Below are 26,818 nucleotides of genomic sequence, written 5' to 3' on the forward strand. Positions count from 1 at the left end.
TGTGTATGTGCAGATGCATGTTTGTGTTAGTGCCTGCCCACACTAGAAACTATTTATATAATTGTTTTAGTATAAGGAGGGTATGCAGTTTGTAGAGGTAGTTTGCAGTGTAACATGCATTTTTACTTTCTTCGCTAATGTCAAAGAAGAGTAACTACCTTAACCAAACTGGAAATGGACTGTGAAATTGTTGTTTGAAGCCTTGTTGTGTTTCAGGACACAGCTTCTACTTGAACACATGATGTATTAAGACTTGCAGCAGCTTTTCTGGGGGGAGAAACAACCAAACATTAAAACAGTTGTGGTTTTAAAAATGTGCTATGTCTTCAAAATAAGTAAATTAAAAATGTGGCTCACAAGGCCATTGGAAGATATTTAGCTGTGCCTGTAAACTCAGATGGGAAGTGGCTATGTAGGTTTTCACTCTTGCATGGAAAGTGCTGCTCTGTCCCCTTGGAATAGAGCTGCACAGGGATTTGTCAGCAAAATGTTTGGAGGATGGAGGGGTGGGATTCAATGGAGATGACTTAAAAAAACTAACCAAAAATTTAGTTAAGACCACATTTTTCTAAAGGGTCTGGCATGCCTCATTATCTATGGTAGGGATTGGTAAACTTCAGGGTGCTTCAGAAAATCTGGCCACTAGAATGAATGAGGGTTGAACTCTGAAATACCACCCTCACGTGCATCTGAATTACTGGGAGCTTGAACTCTTCCTGTTTTAAATAGTCTTACCTGGAGGTAAAACCATCTCTTACCAACTGTGTTGCATCCCCCTTCCCCTTTACAGCAACTCCTTGTGTGGAATATGAACACAAGGAAAGTAATTAAAGTATTTTTAGCATTTAAAATGAAATTATCACTAGGAAAGATGGCTGTAGTCTATGGGGAGCAGACTGTTCAGGAACCCTTTTAGAAAGATATCCCAAATTAATATTTAGCTCATGTTGTACAATGTCATTGTAGTGCAAGTTGTATAGTGGTGAAATTTTTCAGCTTGGAGGCAACATCCACTTATACTAGCAGGGAATGTGATCTTTGGATCTTAAGGTTTCCTGCTATTGTGCTGCTTATATCTTCGTAACAAGGTAATTCCCCAGGCTGAGAGAGATGGCAGTCCCATATTTCTGCTGTTTCAGATGTCAGTTTTGAAATGATTCCCTACGTTAGTGTTGCCACCTTCAGAGGGTTGCTTATGCTTTTTTTTTGAGACAGAACATGAAGTTCACTATAAATATAGCAGTTGTGTCATTTAAAGCACATGCACGCACTTCAATTTTACTGTGTCCCACGGCATTCCTATTCTTAGCGTAGGAAATAGTGTAGCCAGCAGAGAGGGTATCTTCCATCAGGCTTTTGTGCTGAGGGCAACCAAATACAGTGTACACAACAACTGATTTAACTAGACAGAGCCATGTAACCTCCTGCTTTTTCCTCTGGATGCTTTGGAGCTGGCCATTGATAAGCACATGTGTGGATGTGAATGAATTATGCTATACAGGAGCAAGGGCTGTTAAAGACAAATGGGATTCATAGCATGCTTTAAAGCACTTAAGAGATCCTAGTAAACGGTTCGTGGTAGGAAATTGCACTGCCGATGAAGTACAACTGGAAAATCCAATCCTTTCCCTCCCCCATTCGGCTCAGTCCTGCCTCGGTGGAAGGGACCACACCTGACTGCATGACCGCAGCTGACAGGCAAGGATGGTGGGGTGAGAGATGAATGCCTGTTACCTAGGGGCTTAGATTAAGAAAGGCTTTATTGCTAATACCTAGAACTTGAATTAGCACCAGGCTTTGGAAACAAACTGAATGCATGCATTTCCTACCTGCCCAGAGTGGGAGAAGGAATCTTGTTTCCTTGAGGAATCTTTGGTGCTTCAAGGGTTACCTTTTGCTTTTCAACCCTGTATTAAGATAGTAAATGCTGCTGCTGTAAATTGCCTAGTTTAAAACTTGTCATGGTGAGTCATAAGACTTGATGTCTCGGATCTTTCATTTTCTTCTCCGCTTTACAAAAAAAGCTTTAATTGGTTTCTGGTTCAAGCAGAGGAGTTCTCAATGTCTTATTAGTATAGCATGTTTAACAAATAACCCAAACCTATTGAGATTAGGAGTGACAAGGGAGTGTCACTAAAATCTTTTACATGCTTCTGGGATGAGAGCTGTTTCCTCCCCCCCACCTTTTGTGCATTAGCATCCCGTTGTCATTATCAAGTTCAGGCTAAGTCCTTGGGCCTTTTGTATTGCTATGCCTTTTCCCCTTCCCATGTTATCCTACTCTCTGGAATTCCTGACTTTCACTGAGTGCAGCACAGAAGATAACACCTGACTGCTGACAAGCTACATCAGTGTTATCTGTCCATTGCTGTTGGAGCCAAGCTGTCAGTGTGCTGCTGCTCCATGTGAACTGCTGCTTCTTGGGATATTCTTGCTGCAGTTTAGGGGGGGGTGTGTGTGTGCACATGCACATATTTGGGTTGCAGGAATGTGTTGAGTTCAGCAAAATACTTCTTCATCTGGGTTTATCAGAAATAATATAGTTCTGTATTTGCCAGTACACCACAAGTACCTATGTTGATTTGTTCAGTTTAACCACTTCTGAGAATTTTTAAAAATTTCCTTAAGCAGTAGTCCCAAATATGACATTATAACACTAAAAGTTTGGACCTGTTAGTCTAAAAAGCATTACAGATGATTTGGGCAGTTGGTTGATTTTTGGTTTTTGAAGCAGAGTGATTTTGCTGAAAGAAAAGATCAGGTCTGCTGGGTTTCAGAACACTTCTGCCTTATAGATGGAGATGGCAAGGGCACAAAGGTGATGACTCAGTACCTGAGCTGAGCTGTCTTGATTCCTCTTTGTTTGTATGTATATTGCTGGAAATCCCTTTTTACTGGCAGTCCACAAGCCTGACAGTCGTGCAGGAAATGCCTCTTTTGGTTGTTTTCACCTCTTGCTCTGAGCAGCTTATCGCTCTAGGATCACTTGAGTACTTGTTTCATTCACATTCCTTCCCTGTTTCTCTTGCCCAGGAAGGATACATGACTTGCTGAAAAGAGAGAAAATGCTATGCTGGGGATACTCGTCTTTTGGACAACCTGGGATAGGTAGCAACCTCCAGGTCATTGTTCCTGAACCACAGGTGTATGGATTCATTCATGACAGAAATGTCAAGGAGGTGGCATGTGGAGGAAACCACTCCGTGTTCCTGTTGGAAGATGGGGAAGTGTATACCTGTGGCTTGAACACCAAAGGCCAACTGGGGCATGACTATGAAGGAAGCAAGCCAGGTAAGTCTGCTTTTTATGTGAGCTTCAAACTGTCTTGAGGCTGGTGGACTGAGAAGATTATAGAAGCTGCTTTGTGTTGATTGCTCTGGAGCTGCGAACAGAGCTGAAGATCATGTGTAGTAACACAGTAATGATGCTGAATAATATTTGCTGGCTCTGGAAAACTAAAGCTGAGCAGTATGGGTGGGGAGACAGGTCTGCTCAGTTTGTCTAGGAAATGCATCAAAACAGAGGCAAGCGCAGATGGTATCAGGGCAGATCTTGTTTGGCATTACGCTGCCTTTTTATAAAAGGGAAGAGAGGGCCATGAGTCACAAGTGTCTTCTGCTTTGTCTTTCCAATTGCACTGCATCCTTATGACTACTCTTGTTCAGTTACTGTTGGGAATTTTGTCATTTACATCAAAGAGGAGAGATCTGTGTTGAGTATTGTGGAGAACAAACTTGGTTTTGGCCAAGAGAGTTTGTAAATGTTGTTTTCCCCTCTTGGAAATCTCTTGTCAACTTGTACCTTCACTCCTTCATGCTTTCTTATTCTAGAAGAAGGTCATTGTAGCCTTGTGTTCCCCAGACTCAAACTGAGTTTTCTTCATTGTGTTCCAGTGGGCAGAACTAGTGTATACAGAACCACAGGCAGCTAATGCCTCGCCTTCCCAGGGTGAAGGAGTGGTTTAATTGTGTATTGTTACTTTGAGAAGCTCTGAAGCCTTTCTTAGGGACTGACTTTTGAATGTTGGCTTTCCAATTCACCTTCCATTAACTTCTTGGTTTTGGCATGTGGTAAAGATACAGGTATTTGTTTCCATAATATAATAAAAATCCCTCTGTGGGTAATTAGATCAATAAGACATCATCTTTCCTCAAACTGCAGGCTTGCAGTAGGTCTTGGGGCTTTTGCTTTGCACCCTATTACTGCACGATAGAGATGAGATGTGTACAAAATAGCTGCAGTTCCTCATGTAGTATGTGCAAATCTGACCTGACTGATTCCACTGCTCCTTTTGTCTGTCTGTGTGTCTTTTGTCTCTTTCTCTCAAAATGGGGTGGTAATGTTGGATGCTGGATGTCTGTGGTGCTGAGTTAGAGGAGTTGACCTTGAATCTGGCCTCTCTTGCTTTTCCTGCAAGTAGTTTCCAGACAGTTACTAAAAGAGGTCAGGATTACCATGAGTGCTTAAGTCCTCTGTCTGCTCAATCACTGTTCATCTTCTGAGGACTTGTAAATTTAGGCCCTGGAATAAATGAGATGCTTAGTAAAAGGAAGCTAAGCCTAGAGAATATCCTACCTAACCTGATGAGGATACTTAATCCTGCAAATCACCTAACTAGCTGCATAACTCTAGTGCAGAGGCCCCAGAAACTCAGTACTGTTCTGAGTGCTGTAAAGATGTGTACTCTGAGAAACACCTTTGGGCTAGCCTGCTGTTTACCTATAAAATAAAGCAAGCATACAATACTGAAAACGGAGGCTTCACGGTGAGTAGAAGATCAGAGCTAGAAATGGATCTCATGAATCCTGAATGTTGAAGTGTAGACCTCTAGCAACTGGGTCATTCTGCCTTCAGCTAGGACTGTGGAAGAGGGGCAGCCTGAGATTTGGAAATAGAAATAAAAAGTTCTTTGGGTTTGATCCCAAGTGCCCCTCTTCTACCCCTTAAATTAAGGGACTGTCACTAAGGTATGACACCAACTACCAGTTATACTGCAGGTTTCATTTATTCTGAAAAAGGTTCTGCAGTACTGCTCTCTGAGGAGCCTGTGACCGTTCTTGAGAAACCATGTTTCTCTACTGACACAGCACTACCACCTTGCCTGCAACGGGGTTTCTGCTGGCTGGGGCAGGTGAGAGGGATGTGCTGTAAAGCAAGGAACAGCTTTCCTTTTCATCTCATGGTGAACACTCACAGCAGTCTTTATGATAACAACAGTAAACTGGGGGAGAGTCCCATCCCACACACTGCTTTGTGTGGGTCTGCTTTGGCTTGCGGCTATGGGAACTGAATTTCTTAATTCTCCTTTGCAAATAGGAACAAGAAGAATCAAGCACTCCTCTCACCCCCACCTCCCTTGCATGGGATAAAGATGACCTTACACCTTCCATATAGAAAGGTGTGTCAAAGATCATCTTTCTTATTCTCCCTTAGTTGTGGACCTATGAATGAACCCATATCTGATGGGAAGTGAAGAGTGTGTGTGGGGCATAGGGTCCTGAGCTGATGAAGATGATAGAAGACTATCAGGAGGTGTCTGAGGTAGAGAATGAGAGAAATGCCTGGAACTGGGAGTCTTGCAGCTGCATCTATCCAGCCTCTTCTGGATAGGGCAGTGTTGGCTGAGGCCTCTTGGTTTTACTGCCTTATGTCTTGATTCTGCCTGGCTTGTGAAGGCAGCTGGAAGTGGCTGACCTCTGCCCAGCTCTGGAAGTGAGCTGCATCTCCTACTGTGGGAGGCTGTGACACAATACTGTTTGTCCCCCTCCAGGAAGCCTCTGGAGAGCCCCTTCTGGACTTCAGAAATGCGTACCATGGCCTGCAGAGTGGCTTGGTGGTGTTTGAGAGTAACATCAAGACATGAAAATATGCAGGGGTCTTGAACCTTTTGAAGGCTAGATGACCTGAGGGGTGGAGTGAACTCCTTCCTGCTGCCCAGGTCTGTGCTCATAAGAGGAAACTCCCTTTCATCTCTCACGCTTTTTGTGTCTGGGTGTACGTGACGCTTATGGTGTCAGCATGCTAAAAGCTTCAATTAGTGTTTTCAGAACACATGATCATGTTTAATCAGAGATGGTTATTTGCCAGGATGATGTCTGCTTGTGAATAAAATTCTGGGACTTTGCAATGCACTGGATATGGTGCTAACCTTGTTCTCCTTGCAAGTCTTTCAGGCTTTACTAATGACTTCCAGTGGGAGAAGAGTTGTTATATTTGCAGTGAGTGCCTTTTAAAGACCTTGCCTCCTTTTTCTTCCCTACTACGTATTCCAAATAACTTTTTTTTTCTTTTGTTCTGCTGCCCATTTACACATATCTGTAGGAGGAGGATTCAGTTTTGCTTCTCATTCACGTTACAAAAATGTCAAACAGTGGCACAGAATTGTTTCAGCAATTCCTCTTAGAGGAGTCCTTTAGAGGGCACCTTTTGACATGAAAGAAACTTGTTAATTAAAAAGCCGTGTTTACTGTCACATCAGCTGAGCTTGTGGATGTAATGCAGAGACAGGATAGCAGCCAGTGAAGTGATTCTTGTGGCTCTCCACTACAGGGAACAGAAATTACTGGGGGACTGTGTGCCACTGAGAGTATGAGTTAATAGAGGGGTATTTTCTGGAAGTGCCCTTTCCTTGGATTTTACATTATGGTGGTAAAATTAGGATAAACTTCTTATATCTTAACTATAAGAACATTCATTTTGGCTGAAAGCTAACAGCCTGTGATCGTTTCCAACTCCCCACTTCCGAGCTAGGGTAATACCGGGTGTGCCACTCCTATGGGCTCCACCAAGAGCTCTCTCCCCACATTGTTATGCTAGTTACTGTTTCATTCCTTCTTTGAATTGTGGTTGGCAAGCTACTTGAGTCCATACCTCTCAGGGATGGATACTTGGCTTTATTAATATTGAAATGATTGTTTTTCCTCACCTCTCTTTTTAATTTTTTTTCCTCTCCTGAAACAGTCTATAGTTTGTGTCTATGCAATCATTTGACAGAGATGCAGAGGGGGAGATGCTGTCGCAGTGTTCTCTCACCATGACCATAGTTAATAAAGCTTCTGTCTGACCTGTCCTAATCTTTACTTGTGTTGTTACTCACTTGGAGTCCCTAGAGTCTCTGGCAATGCCTTAGGAGAAGCAACACAACAATCTTTGTTGTGAAGTATTGAACCCACTGTTCTGCAAAATCAGTCTGAGTTTGCATTAATTCCTGAGCACTGCTGTTACTGTAAAAGCCGGCAGAGGAACTCTATAAGACTTGTTTTGGCGTTTTAGAAAGCAGGCATTCTTTATTGCAGTGCTGGATACACTAAAACAAAAGTTCATCCTTTATATACCTTAAAGACATGAATATTCATACATTTTCCAAGAAGTCTCCACCTTTCTGCCTATCTATTACGTTTATGTAATGCTGGCGGTACAAAATTACACTACGCATGCCTGGGGCTCTCGGGTGGTCGTCAGTGGTCATTTGGGGAGTTAGCTCTCTGCTCCTTTTTCCCTTTTATAGTCATGAGTCTTTTGAGGACAATTTCTTCTCCTTGGATGTTTCCCAACTCTGTTGTCCAGCCAAGATGTTCTTTCTTATCCGCCTTGTTTGAGCATTTCTGCCAGGATGTATCTATTCTCAAGGTCAGGATATGTTCTCTGTACATTTTAATCACTCAGGCCTTGTTAAATACAAAGTTAAACATTGTTTGGTAAAATAATTTCTTAATGTTTAAGGTATAATGGATCACTAATTGTTACAGGCCTCGACTTGCAAACAGCAACTGCTTGTAGGCATCAGCTAGCAGGCATCACTGTCAGGTGCTAACATACATTATATCTCTAATGGGAAGTGATAATTTAGTACTGCAATAGTTTTAGGAAACAAGAAATGTATTCTTCATATCTAAATTTCCACTTCTTCAGCTCTCTAATTTGACTTGGTTTGATTTTCTTTGGGTCTGATATGTCTTGACTGTCTGTGTTGATTCTTAGATAAGTGTGTTTTATCTGAATGTGCATGCCTATGCTGGGGAACAAAAGACAGGCCCAGGTACCCAAGGTAAAGGTTCTTTTGGGATTTAGGCTGAATTACAGGGGAATGTGAAATAACTAGCTGGCTGTTAGTCGTTTGTAAAGCTTTAAAAACATGCTTGAGTCTGAGATGTGGAACTTGTTTTCTGGTTTACAGATTTGTTCTCTGCAAGTCATTTGGACTTTGACTTCTGCTAGTGCGAAAACCTGGGCTTTGATGATTAGTGTCTCAAGAGAGTTACAGGAAAATATCTGGTGCCAAATCTGCCTGAAACCTTTCCTCTGGTAGCATACAACATAGAAAACCGTGCTTTTTTTTTTTTACCAGTTTTCCTGTCTGGATGCAAATGTGCAGGGTAGCATTGCCTCTGTGTGCATTGTGGAATTTATCTGCTCAGAGCTGCAGGGCTAGAAATATTATGTTCAATCTCTTTCAAAAAGCAGGAAAAAACCCCTCCCAAACAAAAAGTCGCTACATGATCCAGATCCCCTGGATTTCTCTGAACTCAGTGGCCTTTCTTTTCAAACATAAATCCACTTGTCCTGACCCTCAGCACGAGGTTACAGTGACCAGACACCTTGGTGTTCACTGTGGCATGCCTGTTAATCATAAACCCTGTAACAGCTGAGAATTCAGATGTGCGACCTGCTTGGAAGGACAGTCTGTATGGGTTTTCCTCTTTTAGCCTCTTACGGGTGGCTAAGAAGTCAGTCAGGAGGCCCTGGTTGCTCAGGAGGAGTGGTGGAAGGGTTTGTGGTTGTTGGAAGCAGCTGTGGAAGCGAGCAGGTTGCAGCAGCCATAGCTCCTTGTCTGCATTGAATAGGTTAAGGTTGAGAGCTGCTTACAGGTGGGATGACAGTGGCAGGAGAATGGTTAGTTCCCTTCCCCTTCCTCCTCTATGCATGAAGTAAACAAGGAAAAAAGAGCTCAAACACCGGTAACTCCAGGAGGTTCCACGAAGCAGGCTTTTCACAGAGGGTCTGAGACCGTTTTGTCCCCCTGTTTAGGCATGGAGCTGAGGCTCAGCATGCAGCTATTGCAACACTTCCCAAGTGCTGTGGTCTGGGAGAGTCCTGCTTCGCATTCATCATGTTTTCTTTTACACCCTGAAAGTAGAGCCACATGCTGTAAAAAATGTAGTAGAGGCATTGGTCCTGCCAAAGCCTGGGAGGACGTGCCTGGAAACGAGTGTGCCGAGGGATCTGTGGGGAGGGATGGAGCCATCTGGGGAACAGAGAGGCCCTTGCAGAGTCAGGCCTTAGGTGCTGGCCTGCAGCAGCTGACTTTAAACCTGAAAAATAATAAAGGAAGGATTAAGACGCAATTTATGTTTCAGCACATACTGTAAATATTACTTGTAAAAAGAGCCAGATTATTAAACTGTCTGCCCCTTGCAGAGTTGGGTATGTTCATTTGTAGTCATCCTTTTTCCTCCTTTGATCACTTATAGGATCTGACAGAGTTATTTGACGTTGTTTTGTGCCTTCACTAGTGACTGCAGCAACATCCAGCAATGTGGACTTGCGTTATGGTGTGTCCATCTCAGCTGAATTGGTGCAATTTGGGCTTCAGGATGATTTTAGGTTTCAAAATTAGAAGGCTGGATTTAAAAATTACTTCATTTTAAAATATGAATATGTACATATATGTACAAAATATGTATATGGTTGAATGAGAAATAAAATCAAAGGAAGTGTTTTCCCTTAGATATCTTAAATATGCATGTGTTGTGTTGAATTGGTTGGCTGAGGGCTCTGAATATGCCAGATATTTATAGTGGGCTCTTTTAAAATTTGCGTGGTTTGGGTTCATGGGAACTGACTTCTACCAGTACTGTCTAAAACCGCAGGATTAGAAGAGTCTAAACTGAGGAGAGATAAGGCTCTTTAAGAGAGCCTAAACCAGTAGAAATCTGTTTTCTTGTCAGTAATTTATAGTCAGAGCCTGAAATGGCTATAATGTGTTCTCAGATGTAATTCTGAAGTGCTGTCTCTAAAAACACATGTATTATTAAAACCACCAGATTTCTCTTTTGATTTCACTTTGCTGAGAGGTGAAAACAAGTGTGAGCCCAGGGAAGCCAGATACTGTTGTGTGTGTTTTTTTGTTTTTTGGTGTTTTTTTAGAATCAGCACAGCCTATTTTACTGAGGACATGAGGGACCATTTTAATGTCTCTTGTCTTGAAAGGCAGAGCTGCAGTAGGAATTACCACCTTTTTGCCCTTTGATTGAGGATTTGTAGGTCGGTTTAGCAACCTAAACTTGCATTTATCTTGGTCGTATTTGTTGTTCCTATATTGTGTGTACTACTCAGAGGCTTTCTGAAGGTGCAACAGAAATAAAGGCTGTCTGCATGCCTGGTTTGCAAGGAGTATGAAACCCTGGTGTTGGCCTCCAGAAGAGGCATAACTATGTGAAGATTTTAAGTTTGACTCAGTCAACATTAAACAGCCTGATACTCCTCCTTAAGCTATATTGGAAAGAAGAATTTATCTCAAAGATCTCTGTGAAACTTTGTTTTCTTATCAGAAATCAAATATGCTTGACACTTAAGGCTGCTAGCAGAAAACAGCTGTTCCTACAGCAGAGCTGTGAAGAAATGCTTGCTCCCTTAACACCTGACCTGCCTTTTAAACAGCTGTCTGCCTGTATAAACTCACCAAAAAGGAATGTACAGATGCTCTTACCTCCTTTTCTCAGAATGCCTTTCAAATCTTATAGTAAATTAATAAATAAACTCTTGTAGATGTTTAGTCGGAGTGCATTAATTACCTGCCTTTCCCAGTCACCATGCTTCTTTCCAGTAATGTATTTTCAAGCAGTATTTGTGAATCTGATGGGGATGTCATTGAAAGCAAGGACAAGTGTGCTGTACTGAGTATGCACTGTGCAGGTGTGGCTTTTCAGGAATGTGTGGCTCTGTCCTGCTTCCATGCAAATCACTGCAGGTTTGAAATAAATGGGAACAGAGTAAGGAGCACACAGAGTGCTTTTGAAAATCACATGCTACTTTGTCAAAGCCTGGGGCTGCCACAGGTGAGACTCTATCAAGAGCAGATACCTAGAAAACGTCACCTCCCTTCTAGAAAAAAAATACAAAATGCCGATGTGAAGGCTATATGCTTCCTGTTGTGGAAAACTGCTCCAGTAATGTGAAAAGATGGCAAAATAGCACCTATCCAGAGGCAAAAGAGCGAAGTCCTTGTGGCTGGCTTGCAGTGTGCATGGTATACAGCAATGCTCTTTGTCTTGCAGGGATTTGGAGGTACTTCACTTTGAGCCCTCTGCTCAGACATGATCACCTGCCACAGAAGGACACTCGTACAGCAGTGATCTGCAGGATTGAGCACAGCAGATGGATAATAGCAAACTCTTTATCTTACCTCCTGGGGCGGTGATTTGCTGCCTGGAGTAACTGACTGAGCCCCAAGGACAGGCTATAGAGCCTTAAATCTGTTGTGGTTTGCCAGCATGTGTGCTGGAAGGGGCTGTGTTAAGGCAGCTGGGCAGGGAGCAGGGCTGTGTTTGGGGGAGCACTTCAAGGAAGAAACGAACAGATCTTTATTCCTTGCAGTGTTAGGAGGTCAAAGTGCTGGTTTTTAAGTGGAGCTGTCAATTTTATGCTGGTTGCCTTTTCTTTTGTGTTTATAAGGTTAGCTCAATAGTTGCTACAGGACTATGTTAACTCCTCCTGGACTATAGTGAAGGGCTTACTCTTCCTTTCCCCTGGTCTGCCATTGACCTTTGTCACAGCTCTCAAGATTGCTGTGGCTTTGCTTGGGATTTCTCGGGCAGACACACAGCTTTGCACTATGTAGTGCCAGCACATCAAATCCAGTATCTATGCACCCATCTCCCTAATTCCTCCTTCTGCCTCTGATGTCCATCCTCAGCACATCACCCTGGGTTCTGGCGCATCCTGCCCATGCTGGAGTTGCTGCGTGGTGTTTGCTGGGGTGTCCACGGTGGACCTTGGGGGGTTTTCAGCAGTCATGGCCCAGCTGCAGCTTCTGTGCTGCCAGTGGCCAGCAAGCCTGGCTGAGTGACCACCTTTACAGCTCTCTGCAGTAACCTGAAGAGGAAAACAGGCTTGCTCTGGGTTTCCTGAACATACATTTTTCCTGTGATTCTTTCACAAGTCTTGATGCCTTCCCTCTTTGAAAGACCTGCCCTTACTTGTTTACCTCCAGAGTCTGAAGGTGGGTTATTCCCTCAGGCAGTTTATGCTTGTCAGACCGAAGCCTTCTCTTCTTGCCCAGCTCTTTCAGAGAGCCTTCTCTGGCTGGCTGTGTCCATGCCAGTCTGGAGAGGCTATGTCCCTTAGACAAAAAGCAGCGATGTGGGGAAGTAAAAGGCTTTCTATGGCTGTGTCTGAGGAGGGGGTTTGCTTTCTCAGGGTCGGTGTCTGCTTTCACAGCTGTGAGGGGGAGTAACTGGCAAAGCATATGCGAAGTGACACACTGGGGTGTCACAGTGGCCTCTCACTTCTTGCTCTTACATTTCTGCCTTGACATGACCACAGGCAGCTTTATAAAGTAAAGGCAGTGCTAATAACTAAACCAGCCTCCCTCATACTTAAGCCTGTAAGCAGCCATGCTAAATAAATTAATGAGCAGTACTGTATGTGTTGTGCAGGGAAGCAGTCATCTTGATAAGTGTCATTAGTATCTGTGGATGAAAGGGGACTGCAGAATTGTTGTATCTGTTACTTGGAGCTTTTCAGCCTTGACCTATGGACAGTGTTCCCACCCCTGTGACCAGCAGTTTTCCTGGGAATGTCACCTGTTTTAATCTGTCGTCTGTCCTTTACTGTCTTCCCCTCTATTTTTTGTCCAGTGAGTCTACTCCATGTTTACATTTCCTCCTTTGTAACCAAATGATCAGAGCCTTATCAGCTTCAGTGCTGCTGTGGTGAGTCTCTTTAATCAGGCTGCCCTTGGTACTGCTCTGCTTTCTGCTGCAAGCATAGCAGCAGTTCACAAAGTTCATGAAAGGAAGATCTCAAGATTTGCGAGTTGGACTTGTAAAACCCAGCCTCCTTGATGGGTATAGTAAACTTCAGTTGTCAAAAGTTGGAGGAGGTTATGAAACGAAGAAGTTAACAGTCAGAATCCAATATAACTGTTTAGCAGGTATTCTTTTATTGGCAGCGCTGGGGTCACCCTGGGGATTCTCCACCATAAGGGCTCCCAGAATTAGCAAGGGACATCATTTTACATACGCACAATCATAAATATTCATTACATTTCCTAGAAAGGGGTGTCTTATGATAATGAGTTCCCAGAATTCATTTATGTAGTCTGGGCATGCGTAGTGAAAATAGGGTGAGGGTCTTCGGTGGTCGAGGGAGGAAGTAAGTAGTCTTCTTCAGTGTTTGCTAGTTGACCCTCTTTCTGGAGCATGAGCTGTAAAGTCCAGGTGTCTCTCTCCTAAGTCAGCAAAATCAGTTTTCCTGTAATAGGGTCTCTGTTTCTCTTTGTTTAAACTCCCCCTTATCTCATTCTAGGAGTTGCCCAAGTGTCCACTGAAGGGCTTGAGTCTGCTATCAGTGACTTACGTAGGGAGCCTAACGAGTGTTTCAATCTTACCTAAACAGACAAAGGGACCTAAAGAAACAGTTGAGAAGTCAGGAGTCCTTGAGAAACAAATGAAGCAAAACACAAGCAAAGCTTTGAAACAAATGAAGCAAAGCTTTCATACATCACAGTTTAGTCTTAATTGTTAGAAATTAATTTGTTTGAGCCCTTTCATTCCCTTTCAGTTGCATGCTGATGTAAACATTTTCTTGCTCCATACTTCAAAGCTTTTGCCCCATACTAAGAAAAGTTTGAGAATAAGGTGGGCTGCCATACATGGGTGAAAACAGCAGGCAGAAAGCGAGGGCAGCTGCTGTGCAGTGGGGATGGGGTCTCTCCATGGGGTTTGCTCTTGTAGTCTTGTGCCATGCAGGTGCAGAGCACAATGTTTCCTGCACCCTTGTGTGCAGTAGTCTCATGTAGTCTAAATGCAAGACACAAGCAGCATGTCATGCCTTCTCAGGCTCAGCAAGGAGGAGGAAGGTAGCAGTGGTGAAATTGTGGGGCTGGTGTCAGGCAGCATGGTTGCAGCTGCCTACGTGTTGTGTGTTGTATGCCTGACCATGCCAGAGAGTGTCTGCAGTCACAAAGGTGTGTTCCTGAAATCATCCTTCAGCCCTCACCTCCTCCCTGTAAGCCTTCCTCTGTTACTGCTGACAAAACCACAGCCTTCAGAGGTGGTATGGCTGAATCCACAGGAGCAGTTTTAGCTGGCTGGGTTAGATTATGTTTTCAAAAGCACCTGATAAGTTTGGGAAGTCTGTATTTTGCTTAAGTGGTTTATAAAGTCTGATTTCTTCTCCCCCGTCCCAGACTCCAGATGTTGTCTGTGGCAGCTGTGAGCACAAGATGCCTAGGTGGTTGGAGTTGAAAGTGTGCAAAGGGAAATCAGAGGCTCATTCTTTGGGGCTTTAAAGGAGAGAGGAAGAGGCAAAAAGGTCCTGACAAACAGCATGATTTTCCCCTCCCTAGTTACCAGTTTTCAAGTGGCAGAATCACACTTCCACTGGGAATGATGTTTCCTGGAAAGGTTGGTGAGTGTACTTGTGCTGCTAATACTGGTAAGAGCATTGAATAGCTAAGACAAAGTTATGCTGACAGAATAAGGAGAAACCATTGGGGAGGGAGAAATCTTGGGTACACTTAGTGCACTTTGGATTGCAAGCATTTCAGTTGCTGCACTTTGTTTTTCTCTTTTCCTCTTCCCAATTTCATAAAAACACTCAGACATGTTTTTATGCTCAGCTGACTTCATTATGACTGAAACATGAAGCTCATCACAGCCTAGAAATACAGACAGGATGTCTGTATGCAGAGACACCTCTGGGATGTGCCAGTGGAGACTGAGGAATTAGCTGAAGCTTCCTACTTACTGTATAAAAATCTTGTCAGGGAGTTTGGTGATCCACTGTTTACTTGCTTTTTGTATGGTGGTTTAATGAAATGTTGGTGACTGATAGGTTTGGGTCATGGTGGTTTTTTTCATTTTCTTGTAGTACCCGTTGAAGGCAGTAGCAGGTTTTTCATGGAGTTTTTGCTGTTGGATCAGGCTTCCATAAGTGCTAATGCTGTTAGTGTCACCTTGTTAGATGGTTTAACGTGTTGGTGTAATTCATCTCTGAAAGGAGAGAACTCTGCTCCATTCCTGTAAGAATTAGGGCTTTTCAGTACTCAGAGAACGGAAGGACCATATGGGTGAAGTTTAGGTTGCTATTGGTGTCTGATTAAATATTCAGCTGCCTTGTGCATTAAAATGTTGTATCTCACACTTCTGATATTTAGGTCCTGGTTGCACAATGCTCAGGCATCCTCTGTGTGGATGTGGACTATATTAACAAGCATGGCAATCCAAAGAAATTGGCTCCATCTGTCCTCAGACTTCCCAGCTGCTAGCATTTAACCCACAGGAATTTCTTACCAACAATTGTTTCTCCTTTCCCTGTGTTTCTACCACCATCCCTTTCTTATCTGGGCAAGCTAGTAAGACACCTATTTTAGACTTGAAATCAATTGAAACGCTTCCAAGGCACAGCTTCTCACCAGCAAAGAAATCCAGATTTTGCCACTGAAGGTGTAACCTCAGGGCTGATAGTTTCTCTATGTCATTTTCAGATGGTAGAAGCCATCTGGTGCTGTTTGTGTACATCCTGGTACACATATGGCTGAAGGATTCTGCAACATCCTCTAGCAAAAGCCTGTCTTGGGCTATAGCATCTGGAAGCTATACATAGAAAGAGTGTACCAACTCTCTGATAAACTTACTAGGAGAAGGAAAGCTAATTAATCATTTATTGCCTGTGCATTCTAATCAGTGCAGTATAACAGCACTTTGTGCTTCCAGCACTTGCAGACACTGAAGATCTTGCATAGCTTTCCAACACTGTGGGGACAAAGTATAAGCCCTGTTTTATTAATAGTGAAGCTATGGACTGAAGGTGGGCTTTTCATTCTTGGCCCAGCTTTACTGCTATTTCCAAACCTTCAAGCTAAATGTGCTGACTGTCGGAAACCTGAGTTACAGAAACATATAAAACCTGTCCTCAACTTTTGCTGGAGTGTCCCTGCAAACCACAGACAGGCAAGAAAACACAAGAGTAGTTCTGGGAACTAGGCCTGGTGCCTTCAGAGAAGGGCTGTCCCAAAGGCGTTTTGCCTGGAACTCATTCTTTGGTCCAATGTGTATTTTATGAACAGATCTAACGAGGTAAAGACCAAAAGAAGTCAGACCTTGATATGTCTGTTTATGTTGAGATCCATGAGTGGACAGAAGAGAGAAATGAAAATTTGAACTCCACCAGATACAAAGAACTGATAAATGACTTCCGAGCATTGGTGCTGTTTTGAGACAGCTGATGGCTTCAGAAAGAAAAGATTGGGTCAGTGTGTACTTCTTGGAACTTGGGGTGGTTTGTTTTTTTTGTTTTTTGAAAGTTTTATAACATGTTGAAACAATGTATTGCATAACTCCTTCAACCCTTCCCTGTTGCTTTCAGGGTTTTGTTCTGCTTATGTTTGTATATAATTGTGCCTGTTAAACTCCATTTGACTGGTTTTATTCATCAGTTACTGAAGACACAATACTAAGAATAAACTTCACCCTTTGCACCCTTCATTTCGGTGCAGTGATCCATCTCTTCTAAAGAATGAATAATGGTGTTGTGGTGATCTGGAAATTAAAACAAATGTCTACCAGCCACTAAAATGCCTCATATTTTGATGTGAAGGAGTGGGAGGCCAACAAAGAAGTAATTGTCAGATGTTTTTTGTTAATACTACCCATGTTAGCAGGGAGATGAGATGGTACATTTGGTGGCTTGGCAAGCCTGGCAGTGAACTGGGACCCTTGTTGGACTGCCTGGGCAAGCTGTACATACCCCCAGGGGCAGCCTGGCTTTTTTCCATCTCTGGAAGGAGATGTGTGTGAGCATGTAAAACTTAAACTGTTTGGCGCTTACATGTCTTCATGACATTGCAGGTAAGCTGGTCTTGACAGAGTCTTAGGAATGTAGTATGGTGAGATGGGCCATACGTGTACATTTCTAAAGGCAAAGATCTTCAGCTCCAAGACAGGCATGGTTTTTTCTGTCTGTGGTCATCCAGTGAGTCCAGGTGAGGCTGTACTCTGCTTCTTGGGTGAGCAGTGCAGTCACTGAAGGCTTTCAGTGACACAGGGTAGCCTTTCAAAACAAGTCAGTATTTATTAGTCCCCTGGGATGGCACACAGAACAAAGTCAGGTTTGTGTTGCTAAATTAACCTTAAGATGGAGTCTGTGGGGACTGAAGCAACCACTCTAGATTTCTAAACCTGTTGGATGTCCTCTGTGTCCCAGTGTGTGAAGCTCTCACTCTGTAGTCCTTGACGCAAGCCTTCTGATACCTTGGGGCACTTTTTCTCCAGTTGGACTACTGCTGTGGTTGGAGTCTTACTTCCTCCAGCTCCTGATGCTAATCTTTGATCACTGGAGTCTTCTGTCACCTCTCCAAGATGCTCTGAGAGTTCAGGGGCAGCTTGTAGTGGTCCTTCCACAGCAAATGAGACATGTATACTTACTGTGGCAAATACTGCTTTCCCAGGGAAGAAATTATCTCAGTCATGCCTGCAGGTAGCAAAGCACAGTCTCTGTTATGAATGCCCTAGCCTCCCATATTGTCCATGTTTGTCATTTTGTCAAACTTGTGTTGTCCCCAGAGTGTTTGGCAGTGTGCAGGGACCAGCTTTGGAGGAAGAGCAGGATGGCGAGTTTGTGACCAGTTTTAATAGCTCAGGCGCTCTGGACAATGGCCAGTCTCAGTGCACTCTGGCCAGCAAGCTTACAGCAAAGTGATGGCTTCATGAATCAAAGGAATTTCCTGGGGAGATGAGGATGGCTTCAACCCTTTCTTCTTTTGATGGTGGGATCCTCTCCAGCAGGAGCTTTAGTTTTAGACCTTCAGGTCCCAGTACAGAAACATGCTTGGCTGAACTTGGGTGATGTGTCAAGGCACATTGCAGTAGGTATTTTTTTGTCGTGCTGGATGACTGAGAGCAAGAGACCATAGCCACATGTGCTGTTGAGTTACCTTGTCTGTTGTTTGTGATTGACCTTGACCGGCCTGTACAGCTGCTGGCTGTTTAGAGCTCACAGGTCACCAAGTAGTGCTACAGTTGGACGCTTATGGGCCCAAGCGTGGAAACTGGGTGTGTAAATTGAGTTAATTGCCCTCAAAACCTGTCTGTGTCTTTGTGTAGGGTTGGCAGTGGGACTGGGTGAAATTAGTCCTGCTGGAAATAGCTGCAGGGCAAAGGGCATTGTTAGATGACAGGGCTAAAGTATGGTTGGACAGCAGGCAGGCCCAGTCCGCAAGCCCTCCTAGATGTTTGTATGCTTACTACTTGTAAACTGCACCTCCATTGCTTCCTTTCACTCAAAAGAATTAAATGCACAAGTTCAGGTAATATTTTCCTGTGTTAGAATACATATTTAAGTAATTGTCACCTTTCTCTTTCATAACATCCATTAGGGTTTCTTCTCATTTTCTGACTCCCAGACTTAAAAGGCAAGCCATCCTAGGGGTGCCTTCCTTTTAAATTAAAGACATTTAGATTGATCAGTATGCAGGTTTTGGTGCTAAGTATATTAATGATTTCTGGATGCCCTTGATGTGGGGTATCATTTTCACAGAATGACATGTAACTACCCTTCCCTCTCATGTCACAGGCAAGTGGGGCTTTAATAAGACTGATCACTGCCTTGTAGCTTACAGGGTGAAATCTTTCTTCATCCACCTGAAACATTTGCATTTATTCAGGGAAGAAAAAAGAAAACCACCTTTGCTTCGTTTGGCTTGTGGGGGGTTTTTCCATCAGATGTGTGGCATTTCCAGTGCTTTACTGCAAAACAAGACTCATTGATGTCTATTTGAAAAACTGTGTAATGAATAAGATTTGGTTTTTGATATTGTAGGAGTCGTTATCAAACCTACTTCAGTTGCCTAACATGATGTAATAATGAGGAGTCAATTATGGGTGATCTTCCAAAGGACTGAGTGATTTTTTTTTTTTTTTCTTATTCCTCCATAAGGCCTTCTTGCTTTGCTTCCTTTTTATGGAGCTTTTTTTATGAGTGTCTGACAGTGGTAGTAATAGGTTGATAGGTTCAAACCTGTTCCAAGCTTAGCACAGGGAATGTCGTAACACATACACTTTCATACATCAGGCAATAAAGCAAGGGACGGATGGGTTGATTAGCTTTGTGGATGACTTGTCTTCATTGGATATGAGAGCAGTGGAAGGTCAAATATGTTTTATAGGGTCTGCCAGTTTCTGGGTCCTGGCTGATCTCCACATCAAAACTGAGTGAGAAAACCTCAAATCTGGGAAATCTCTTTGTTCCTAAATAACCTGATAGATTTCCCTGTATCTGTGAGTCTGTCTGTGTGTAGTCCGTCATTGTGCTTGGGGGCATGTACCTGCCTTTCTCCTATGATTTGCAGACCAGGCTTTCAGAAGAGCTCAGCAGCTACATGTTTTCAGTAAAATCTGGTGCTTTCCTCTGGTAGGAAGTGTTTTAAAACTAAACTGGGGATCAGTGTACCCATCTGAATGGCTTTGCATACAGATTTGCCCAGAACTAGTGTTTGCATGTCACTGTGAGATGAATCCTGTGACAGGAGAGGTTTTCTGTTTTCCTCAGAGCAAATTGGAGCCCTGGCTGGGCAGCACATTGTGCACGTGGCCTGTGGAGAGTCTCACAGTGTGGCACTCAGTGACCAGGGCCAGCTCTTCTCCTGGGGCGCCGGCAGCGATGGACAGTTGGGCCTCACCACTATAGAAGATGCAGTGACGGTACCAAGGTAAATTTTTAACAGGTTCAGATTTCCTTAAGGCAGCTTCTTGGAGGTGATGCATCAAGGGTTGCTCGCTTTCCAGCTTGAAGTTACTTTCTCTCAGAGGGACAGTAATCGGGCACTTCTCACATAGGGATGTAAGGGTGATTCCTCCTCCTTTTCCATACTGTACTAGTGCTCCCTGAGCCCCTCTGGAACTCAAGCAAGTCTTCAGGAGGTTTGGTCAGGACAGGCCTTCTGCCCATGGGTACCTGGGGCAAGGAAAAGAAAATCAGAGTGTGCTTGGCTTCCTCAATGAAAAATGCCACTGTGTTTGTAGAATAGAAATGCAGTGTGTGATACCCATCTCTATTCCAGTCCCTAGGAAGCTTTCTGAGATAAGAGATACATTTCAAAAATGGGGCTGTGTGAACTTACACTTCAGCTCTGAAACTCTTTTGCAGTGTTGCCTGTTAGCAGCAAAGCTACTAAACCATTCTACTGCAATTCCGAATAGTGAATGTTGTTTGGAAACTTTAGGGTAGTGCTGAATTTTCTTCATTTACTTATTTAATGTATCTTACCTATGTCAGAGCACTAATAGGGTTAAGTGCAAGGACATGTAGATGGTGACAGAGACAGAGGCCTGTGGCAGACACCAAGACTCCTCCATCCAAAGCAGTTCACAGATGATAGGTCTCAGTTTATCACCATAATAGAGATAACTGCTCCCTTTGTACTCCATGGTGTTGTATCATGCTACATTAATAACAGTAGTCTGTCTATTATTTGGTCTGTCCCTGTAGATCCAGTGCAGAGCAGAAGTTTGGGAAATCTGTCTAGGGTGCCTGTCACTGTTGAAACAGTATTTAAAGGAAGAATTTCAGTCATAAAACATTAATGTTTGAGGTGAAGGGCTCTGTGGGAAGATAGTCCTTAACTTGCAGGTGGCTCCGATATAACAGAGAGATAGACTGACTTACATGTCAATGTGATAGTGCCATTTTAAAAATAACATTTTTGTGAAATAACTTGAACCTTTGACATGCTATTCTCAGTACAAAGCACTGAAGAGGTTTTGGTGTTGTAACTCATAGGAACTGGTAAGCTCCTGACAGCATGAAAAATGTTGATGCCTGAAGAAGAATAGTGAGAGAGATGCCAAGAACCAGCTATCTTCACATTTCCAGATGGCTGGATTCAGTGTTATAGCAGGAAACATAGCTGGAGTTAGTAGTCAAGTGTCAAAAGGTCTCCACAGATTTGCATCTATTATGTATAGATCTGTATCACTTTCAAGACTTTTCCTCAGTCTCAAAACCATAGGCTATGTGTATATGTAGAACAAATATCTGTATGGAAATCATAATTTTGGCCTAAGGTGATACTGTATTTGTGGACACTTATTCTAAAATAGTGTTGTCGTCTTTAGGTTGATAAAGAAGTTGAACCAACAGACGATACTGCAGGTTTCCTGTGGAAATTGGCATTGCCTGGCTTTGGCAGCAGGTACTGTAACATTTGTTATTTATTACCAGGATTTGTGCTGTTATTTTGCACAGTGTCCAAGATTGTGTATTTCTACATAATAAACCAAGGACATCCCTGTCCCAACTGCTTTCAGACCAAATGAAAGTCTATAAAATGGATCAGGTACCATGAATATTGAAGAAGAGCTTTGCGAATACTGTCAGGAAAGAAAAAATTACACACAGGCCACCCACTGTCTCACTGGCAAATGATGGCAGGAACACTTAAAAGCTTTCCATCTTGCTGTAAAAAAATGTGTTTGATTTATTTGTGTTGAAGTTATCCTTGGCTATTACTCTTCTGTATGCAACATGAGGACTGTTCTTCGTTATTCTGTTTAAGTTACAGCAGTCTGATGTTGTATTTTGCACTTAGTTGCATGTCTGTTTATTTTCCTGATGGCTTCAGACTGTGCTTTTATTTTAGCAAAGAATGTCTTGCTTGATTTTTCCATCATGAGGCTTAGGTGGAAGCAAAGCCTCCAGTACTGGTTCTTGTTCATTTTGAGAAACCTGCTTTTCTATTGACCAGCTTTTACTCACCATTCTCTTTCTTTCCTTGTTTCAGATGGCCAGTTCTTCACATGGGGACAGAACAGCTATGGTCAGCTGGGCTTAGGCAAAGAATGTCCCTCCCAAGCCAGTCCACAACGTGTCAAGTCTCTTGATGGGATCCCTTTGGCTCAGGTTGCTGCAGGTGGAGCCCACAGTTTTGCCCTCTCTCTCTCAGGAGCTGTGTTTGGCTGGGGGAAGAATAGCTCAGGACAGCTGGGACTAAGTGATGAACGAGGTATTAAAATTATGTTCCTAGGTTAAAGAAGGATGGACTTTTTTGGCCTAGTGTCTCTCTTTGCATTGACAGTATATTTTTACTGCGTGGCTATATAATCCTCAGCAACTCCTCTTGGGAGGAGAGGGCGGAGGAACAGGGTCTGATGGAGTCTACAGGCTTTTCATACTTAGTAGGGACAGAAACACTTTTTTTCCTCTCGTGGATGTTAGTGGAAATGAGGAATGTCAAAAAGAAAGATCTTTCAAATGTGAGGGTCAACATGCAGGTATCAATGGAAGTGCTCATATTCTTTCTTCCTCTTCTCAAAAATGCTTTGTTCATATTTTGTTTGAAGTTGGTGTGGAACAAAGGCTTTCCCTGCAGAACAGCAGGCTGAACCCATCCCCTTGTTTGCCAACGTGTTTTTTGACTGGTGAGCATCTGTACGCTACAAAATGATGGCAGCACAGAGTATCTCAGTGCTGTAAAATGATGTCTAGTTTATTTGTTGCACAATTTTCCAGACATGCAGGGTCAATGGTAGTTTTTTTTCAGGTGGCCATGTTCAGTGAAGCCTAGCCATCAACAGACTTGAACACAGGTTTATAAATGAGGCTGAAGAGTGGATGTGACATTACCACTAGTCTGAAAAGCCCAGACCTCTTCTGTTTGTTTGTTGACACATTCTTAACTTTTTGTAAAAGCGAGTGAGTGAAAGATTTCTTTGGAGCTTCAAATCAACCTCTTTATTGTTTTCTGCATAGTTGCTGAGTAGCTTTAAATGTCTAGGCAAGTTATTGAGTGTGGATGTGATACCTAGCATGCACAGATAATTTATTTTGCATGGGTGAGTACTTGAGGTGTATATATTTGTAAATGCTAGGTTGCATCATGTAGTAGCATATAAACACTGTATGTTGCAAGACAAAAGCATTACCTCACATTTTGTGTACCTATAATGGAATGAAGCGTTTTGACAAATTACTCAAAACCAACCTGTAGTTTAGCAAAGGAGGCTCATATGTTGTATGCATCATTTCATCTTGCTTTACACTTTTAGAAATATGAAACACGATTGTAAGACTTGTAACATATCTTGTATTCTTGCAAAAATGCTCCAGGTCTATTCTCTTGTGCTGCATATAAGCGAGAACTGATCTAGTATAAGAGCAGCCATGTTGTTTCCATGTAGACTGGCAGATAAATGCTTCTAATTTCAACAAAGCTGCGGTTTATATGAGAGGCTTGCTTTGACATCAGGCTACTCTTAAATGAACTTGTAAGGGACATCTGCTTGTGGGGCTGTGTTGGCCAGGGATCATACTCTGCTTACCCCTCAATACATGGCACTGTACTAAATTAATGATATTTATGGTAAGTGAATCATGGTAAGACAGTGTGAATTATACTTAGTGAAGATGAACAGGGAAGTCTACAATCATGAGTATTCTGCAGCACTGTTATTTAAACAATCACGCTGTAGAGATAAGTGTCATTCCTGTCAAAATAAAGATCGAGTGTGCTAAAATACAGAACAAAGTAAATGAAAAACCTGCTCTCATTTCTGAATCCATGAAAATGTGACCATTTTCCTTTCACTACCCAGAAAAAATCACTGGTCAAATCCTTGGGTGAGTCTTAGAATATGGACAAGTTCTATAGGTAGGAACCTGATTTTTTGTTGTATGAAGTAAGTAGCTGCTCCCCTTAATATCTAATTGTTTTGGGGTACCTACTGCTTCTTGAAATGCTTAGCTTTTATTTTATCTTTATATTAGTAAAACATATAACCTTGCTTAGTGTATTTATCCTTGGGAGACTCATTTCTAATGATTAGAATCTCAGAGTGAAGGAGAAAAGCATCTTTTAACGGTTGGCAGTGATTAGCCTTTGCAAGTAGGAGGATCTTCTTAAAGGATGACAACAGAAGGAAGACTAGACATTTAAATACACCTTGGGATTCACCTTGTGTATGCTAGTGTCTTCCGTGTCAGGATTGTTCTGTATGGAAAAGGTCTAAGCAAGGGTTTGGAAACAAATGCTTGCAGTCGTCAGTGAGGAGTCTGGAATGGCGCATGAGGCTGAAGGTGGGCGTAGCTAGGCTGCGCTCATCATAAACTCCCAAACTGCAAGTACATGTTGAGTTTATACAAGGCTCTCAGTATTTGCATTCTTGCTCTGGACAGTTTTCTTTGAGCCAGGACAAATTTTTTAAGAGTTGGAGGGGGAAAGCAGCAGTGAAATACTCAAGAACATCTTTTTTTCCCCCCAGTTGTTAAAGCTTCCATTGTTCATGTAGACCATATCTGAAAATCAGACTGCCAGTGGTTTTCTCAGACATTCAGGTTTGTGTTTATGAAACAGCTCCTGTATTTTTTTTTCTTCAATGCAGACCGAGAATCCCCTTGTCATGTGAAGTTGTTGCGGTCTCAGAAGGTAGTTTACATCAGCTGTGGAGAGGAACACACAGCAGTTCTGACAAAGGTAAAGATGCTAACCTGGGAATCCTGGCTGCTGTCTCACCTGCCTGATGGTTTCACATAGTTTCATGGGTAATGGTAGAAAAGAACAGATTGATGTACCATATTCCATCTGACTTCAGTAAAAGAAACTAAATGGAAAATATGGTCTTAGTGTAGTTTATTCTGAGATTCATTGCCAAGATGATCCATTGCTGTTTTGGAAGATGAAGGTGTTAGTAATCCATGACAATGAATAGTAAAACTCAGGTGAATTGCTCAAAGAAATTAGCTGTGAGCAAAAAAAATTAACAAATATATATCTAAAGGGGTGAATGTAGAGTTTTGTTGGAAGTTAAAAAGAGAGTGATTCTGTGCATCAGAATAGAAGGTGTGTAGTTTAGTGAACAGAGGACTACTCTAGGATTTGAAAGATCACTGCTCAGTTCTTACCTTGCCTCTGCCACTTCCTAGGTATTGCTTCCTTTTTTTGGTGCCTCAGTGTTTTCCACTGTAAAATGAATTAAACAGCTGGCTTTGGGATTCCTGTGGAAAAAACACTATTATAGAAGATTAGTTCTGTAGAAGCTCTTGTTCAAAGAAAAAGGTCACCAGTCTTTTTGATCATCAGCTGACAGAAATGGGTGTAAAATATTGTGGAAATAGTCGCTATTCAGCCATGTTTGAACCTGCTGGGATTTCAGACTCATCTGGTGATGGTGGGGGGAAGTGCTTGTCTAATGTAGACATACCTAAAGATAATTCTGTTAGTCTCTGATGGGTGGCAAGGTAACTGTTTGGAAGCTGCATTAGCAGAACCCAAGTTTCTTTTCTGAATCCTTTGGAAATCCCCAGCAATCTCTGCCTGAGCTTGGACTTGTACTGAAACTGGAGTCAGAGAGATACTGCTGGGTTATGGGTCCCTAAATGGAGAATATGCTGTTTGATTTGCTAACAGAGTGGAGGGGTGTTCACGTTCGGTGCAGGTTCCTGCGGGCAACTGGGACATGACTCCATGAATGATGAAGTGAACCCCCGAAGAGTTCTTGAGCTAATGGGCAGTGAAGTATCCCAGATTGCTTGTGGCAGGTGAGTCCTGTGTGCAGTCAGAAATTTTCTTTGGTGGGGGTTAATGCTGACACCAAGTCTTATAAACAGGGGGATTAGTCTTGCTTCTGCATCCTACGTGTTAAAACTAAGTTAATTTAAATTTTACTTCCCATGAGAATTTTGAGGCTCTCTAAAGAAGGTAGGTTTTTAATTGGGGTTGTGCCCTGTGCTGTAACCTGGTAAAAGACACCTTTCCATCTTAATAATTCAGCAAGACTTTAGAGCAGCATCCCCTTTGGTCACAAGTTTCCAGCCTCTTTCATGAAAAGAGAGTTAGTAACACTGGTGCTGTGCTGTTGCCTTTTGATATGTACAGGCTTAGCAAATGACTAAGCTAATTCTGTCTGTGAGGTACCAGCCATATGCTGGCACAAGCTGCTCTTTGTCACTTCCACCTAAAGAGTGCCATCCCATAAACTGGTGCCATCAGGTGGCAAAACCTGAGCATTGGTGTTAGTGTAAAGATGCTGCTTTGCACCAGCTTCTGGCCTAGGGGAACTGAGAATACATTTTAAGTGGCGTTTAGGGTTTTTTTCTTTTTATTGTTAAACAAGGCCCAAACTGTGTGCCCATCTCTGTTACAGACATCACACTTTAGCCTTTGTGCCTTCTTCAGGAATGATCTATGCATTTGGCTGTGGAACACGAGGCCAGCTGGGAACAGGGCACACTTGCAATGTTAAGTGTCCCTCTCCCGTCAAGGGTCACTGGGCAGCTCACAATGGGCAACTCTCAGGGAAACCTGGTACGTACTGTGTGCAATGTGGAGTCACAAATGGACATAAATAATTTCATTTCATCCATGGCTGTCTAAAGACACCTTGACATTGTTCTGTGAAAGTTCTTGAAATAGCAAAAGAAACCCATCCTCCTGTCCGAAATGCATTGTGAAAATTACAGGGTGACCTCTTGCTCTCTCTGTTAATGTGTGCCCTTTCCCTTTCTCTTTTCATGGCAGAGCTCAACATCTGGTGGTCTTGAGACTTCATGAAATTGTACTAATACTGATCTCCGAGGGTTTTGGTTTCTCTTTAAAACCCCCATT

The 26,818-nt window shown here is 42.7% G+C and overlaps 1 protein-coding gene across 8 annotated transcripts in view; it reads left to right on the plus strand.

Annotated features, from left to right (window-relative positions):
* LOC141922933 (putative E3 ubiquitin-protein ligase HERC3) overlaps positions 1–26,818 on the plus strand; it is a 54,672-nt gene that overhangs the window by 1,951 nt on the left and 25,903 nt on the right. For all 8 annotated transcript variants that reach the window (XR_012623141.1, XM_074823075.1, XM_074823076.1 and 5 more), the window contains exons 2-8: positions 3,034–3,291; positions 19,771–19,930; positions 21,336–21,412; positions 22,001–22,222; positions 24,597–24,688; positions 25,622–25,752; positions 26,358–26,518. Coding sequence is in view for 7 of the 8 variants with exons in the window: in XM_074823075.1 (XP_074679176.1) it covers positions 3,066–3,291; positions 19,771–19,930; positions 21,336–21,412; positions 22,001–22,222; positions 24,597–24,688; positions 25,622–25,752; positions 26,358–26,518 (1,069 nt within the window). In the remaining variant the exon portion in view is untranslated. The remainder of the gene's footprint in view (positions 1–3,033; positions 3,292–19,770; positions 19,931–21,335; positions 21,413–22,000; positions 22,223–24,596; positions 24,689–25,621; positions 25,753–26,357; positions 26,519–26,818) is intronic.

This window comes from Strix aluco, chromosome 4, assembly GCF_031877795.1.
Source record: "Strix aluco isolate bStrAlu1 chromosome 4, bStrAlu1.hap1, whole genome shotgun sequence".
NCBI lineage: Eukaryota > Metazoa > Chordata > Aves > Strigiformes > Strigidae > Strix > Strix aluco.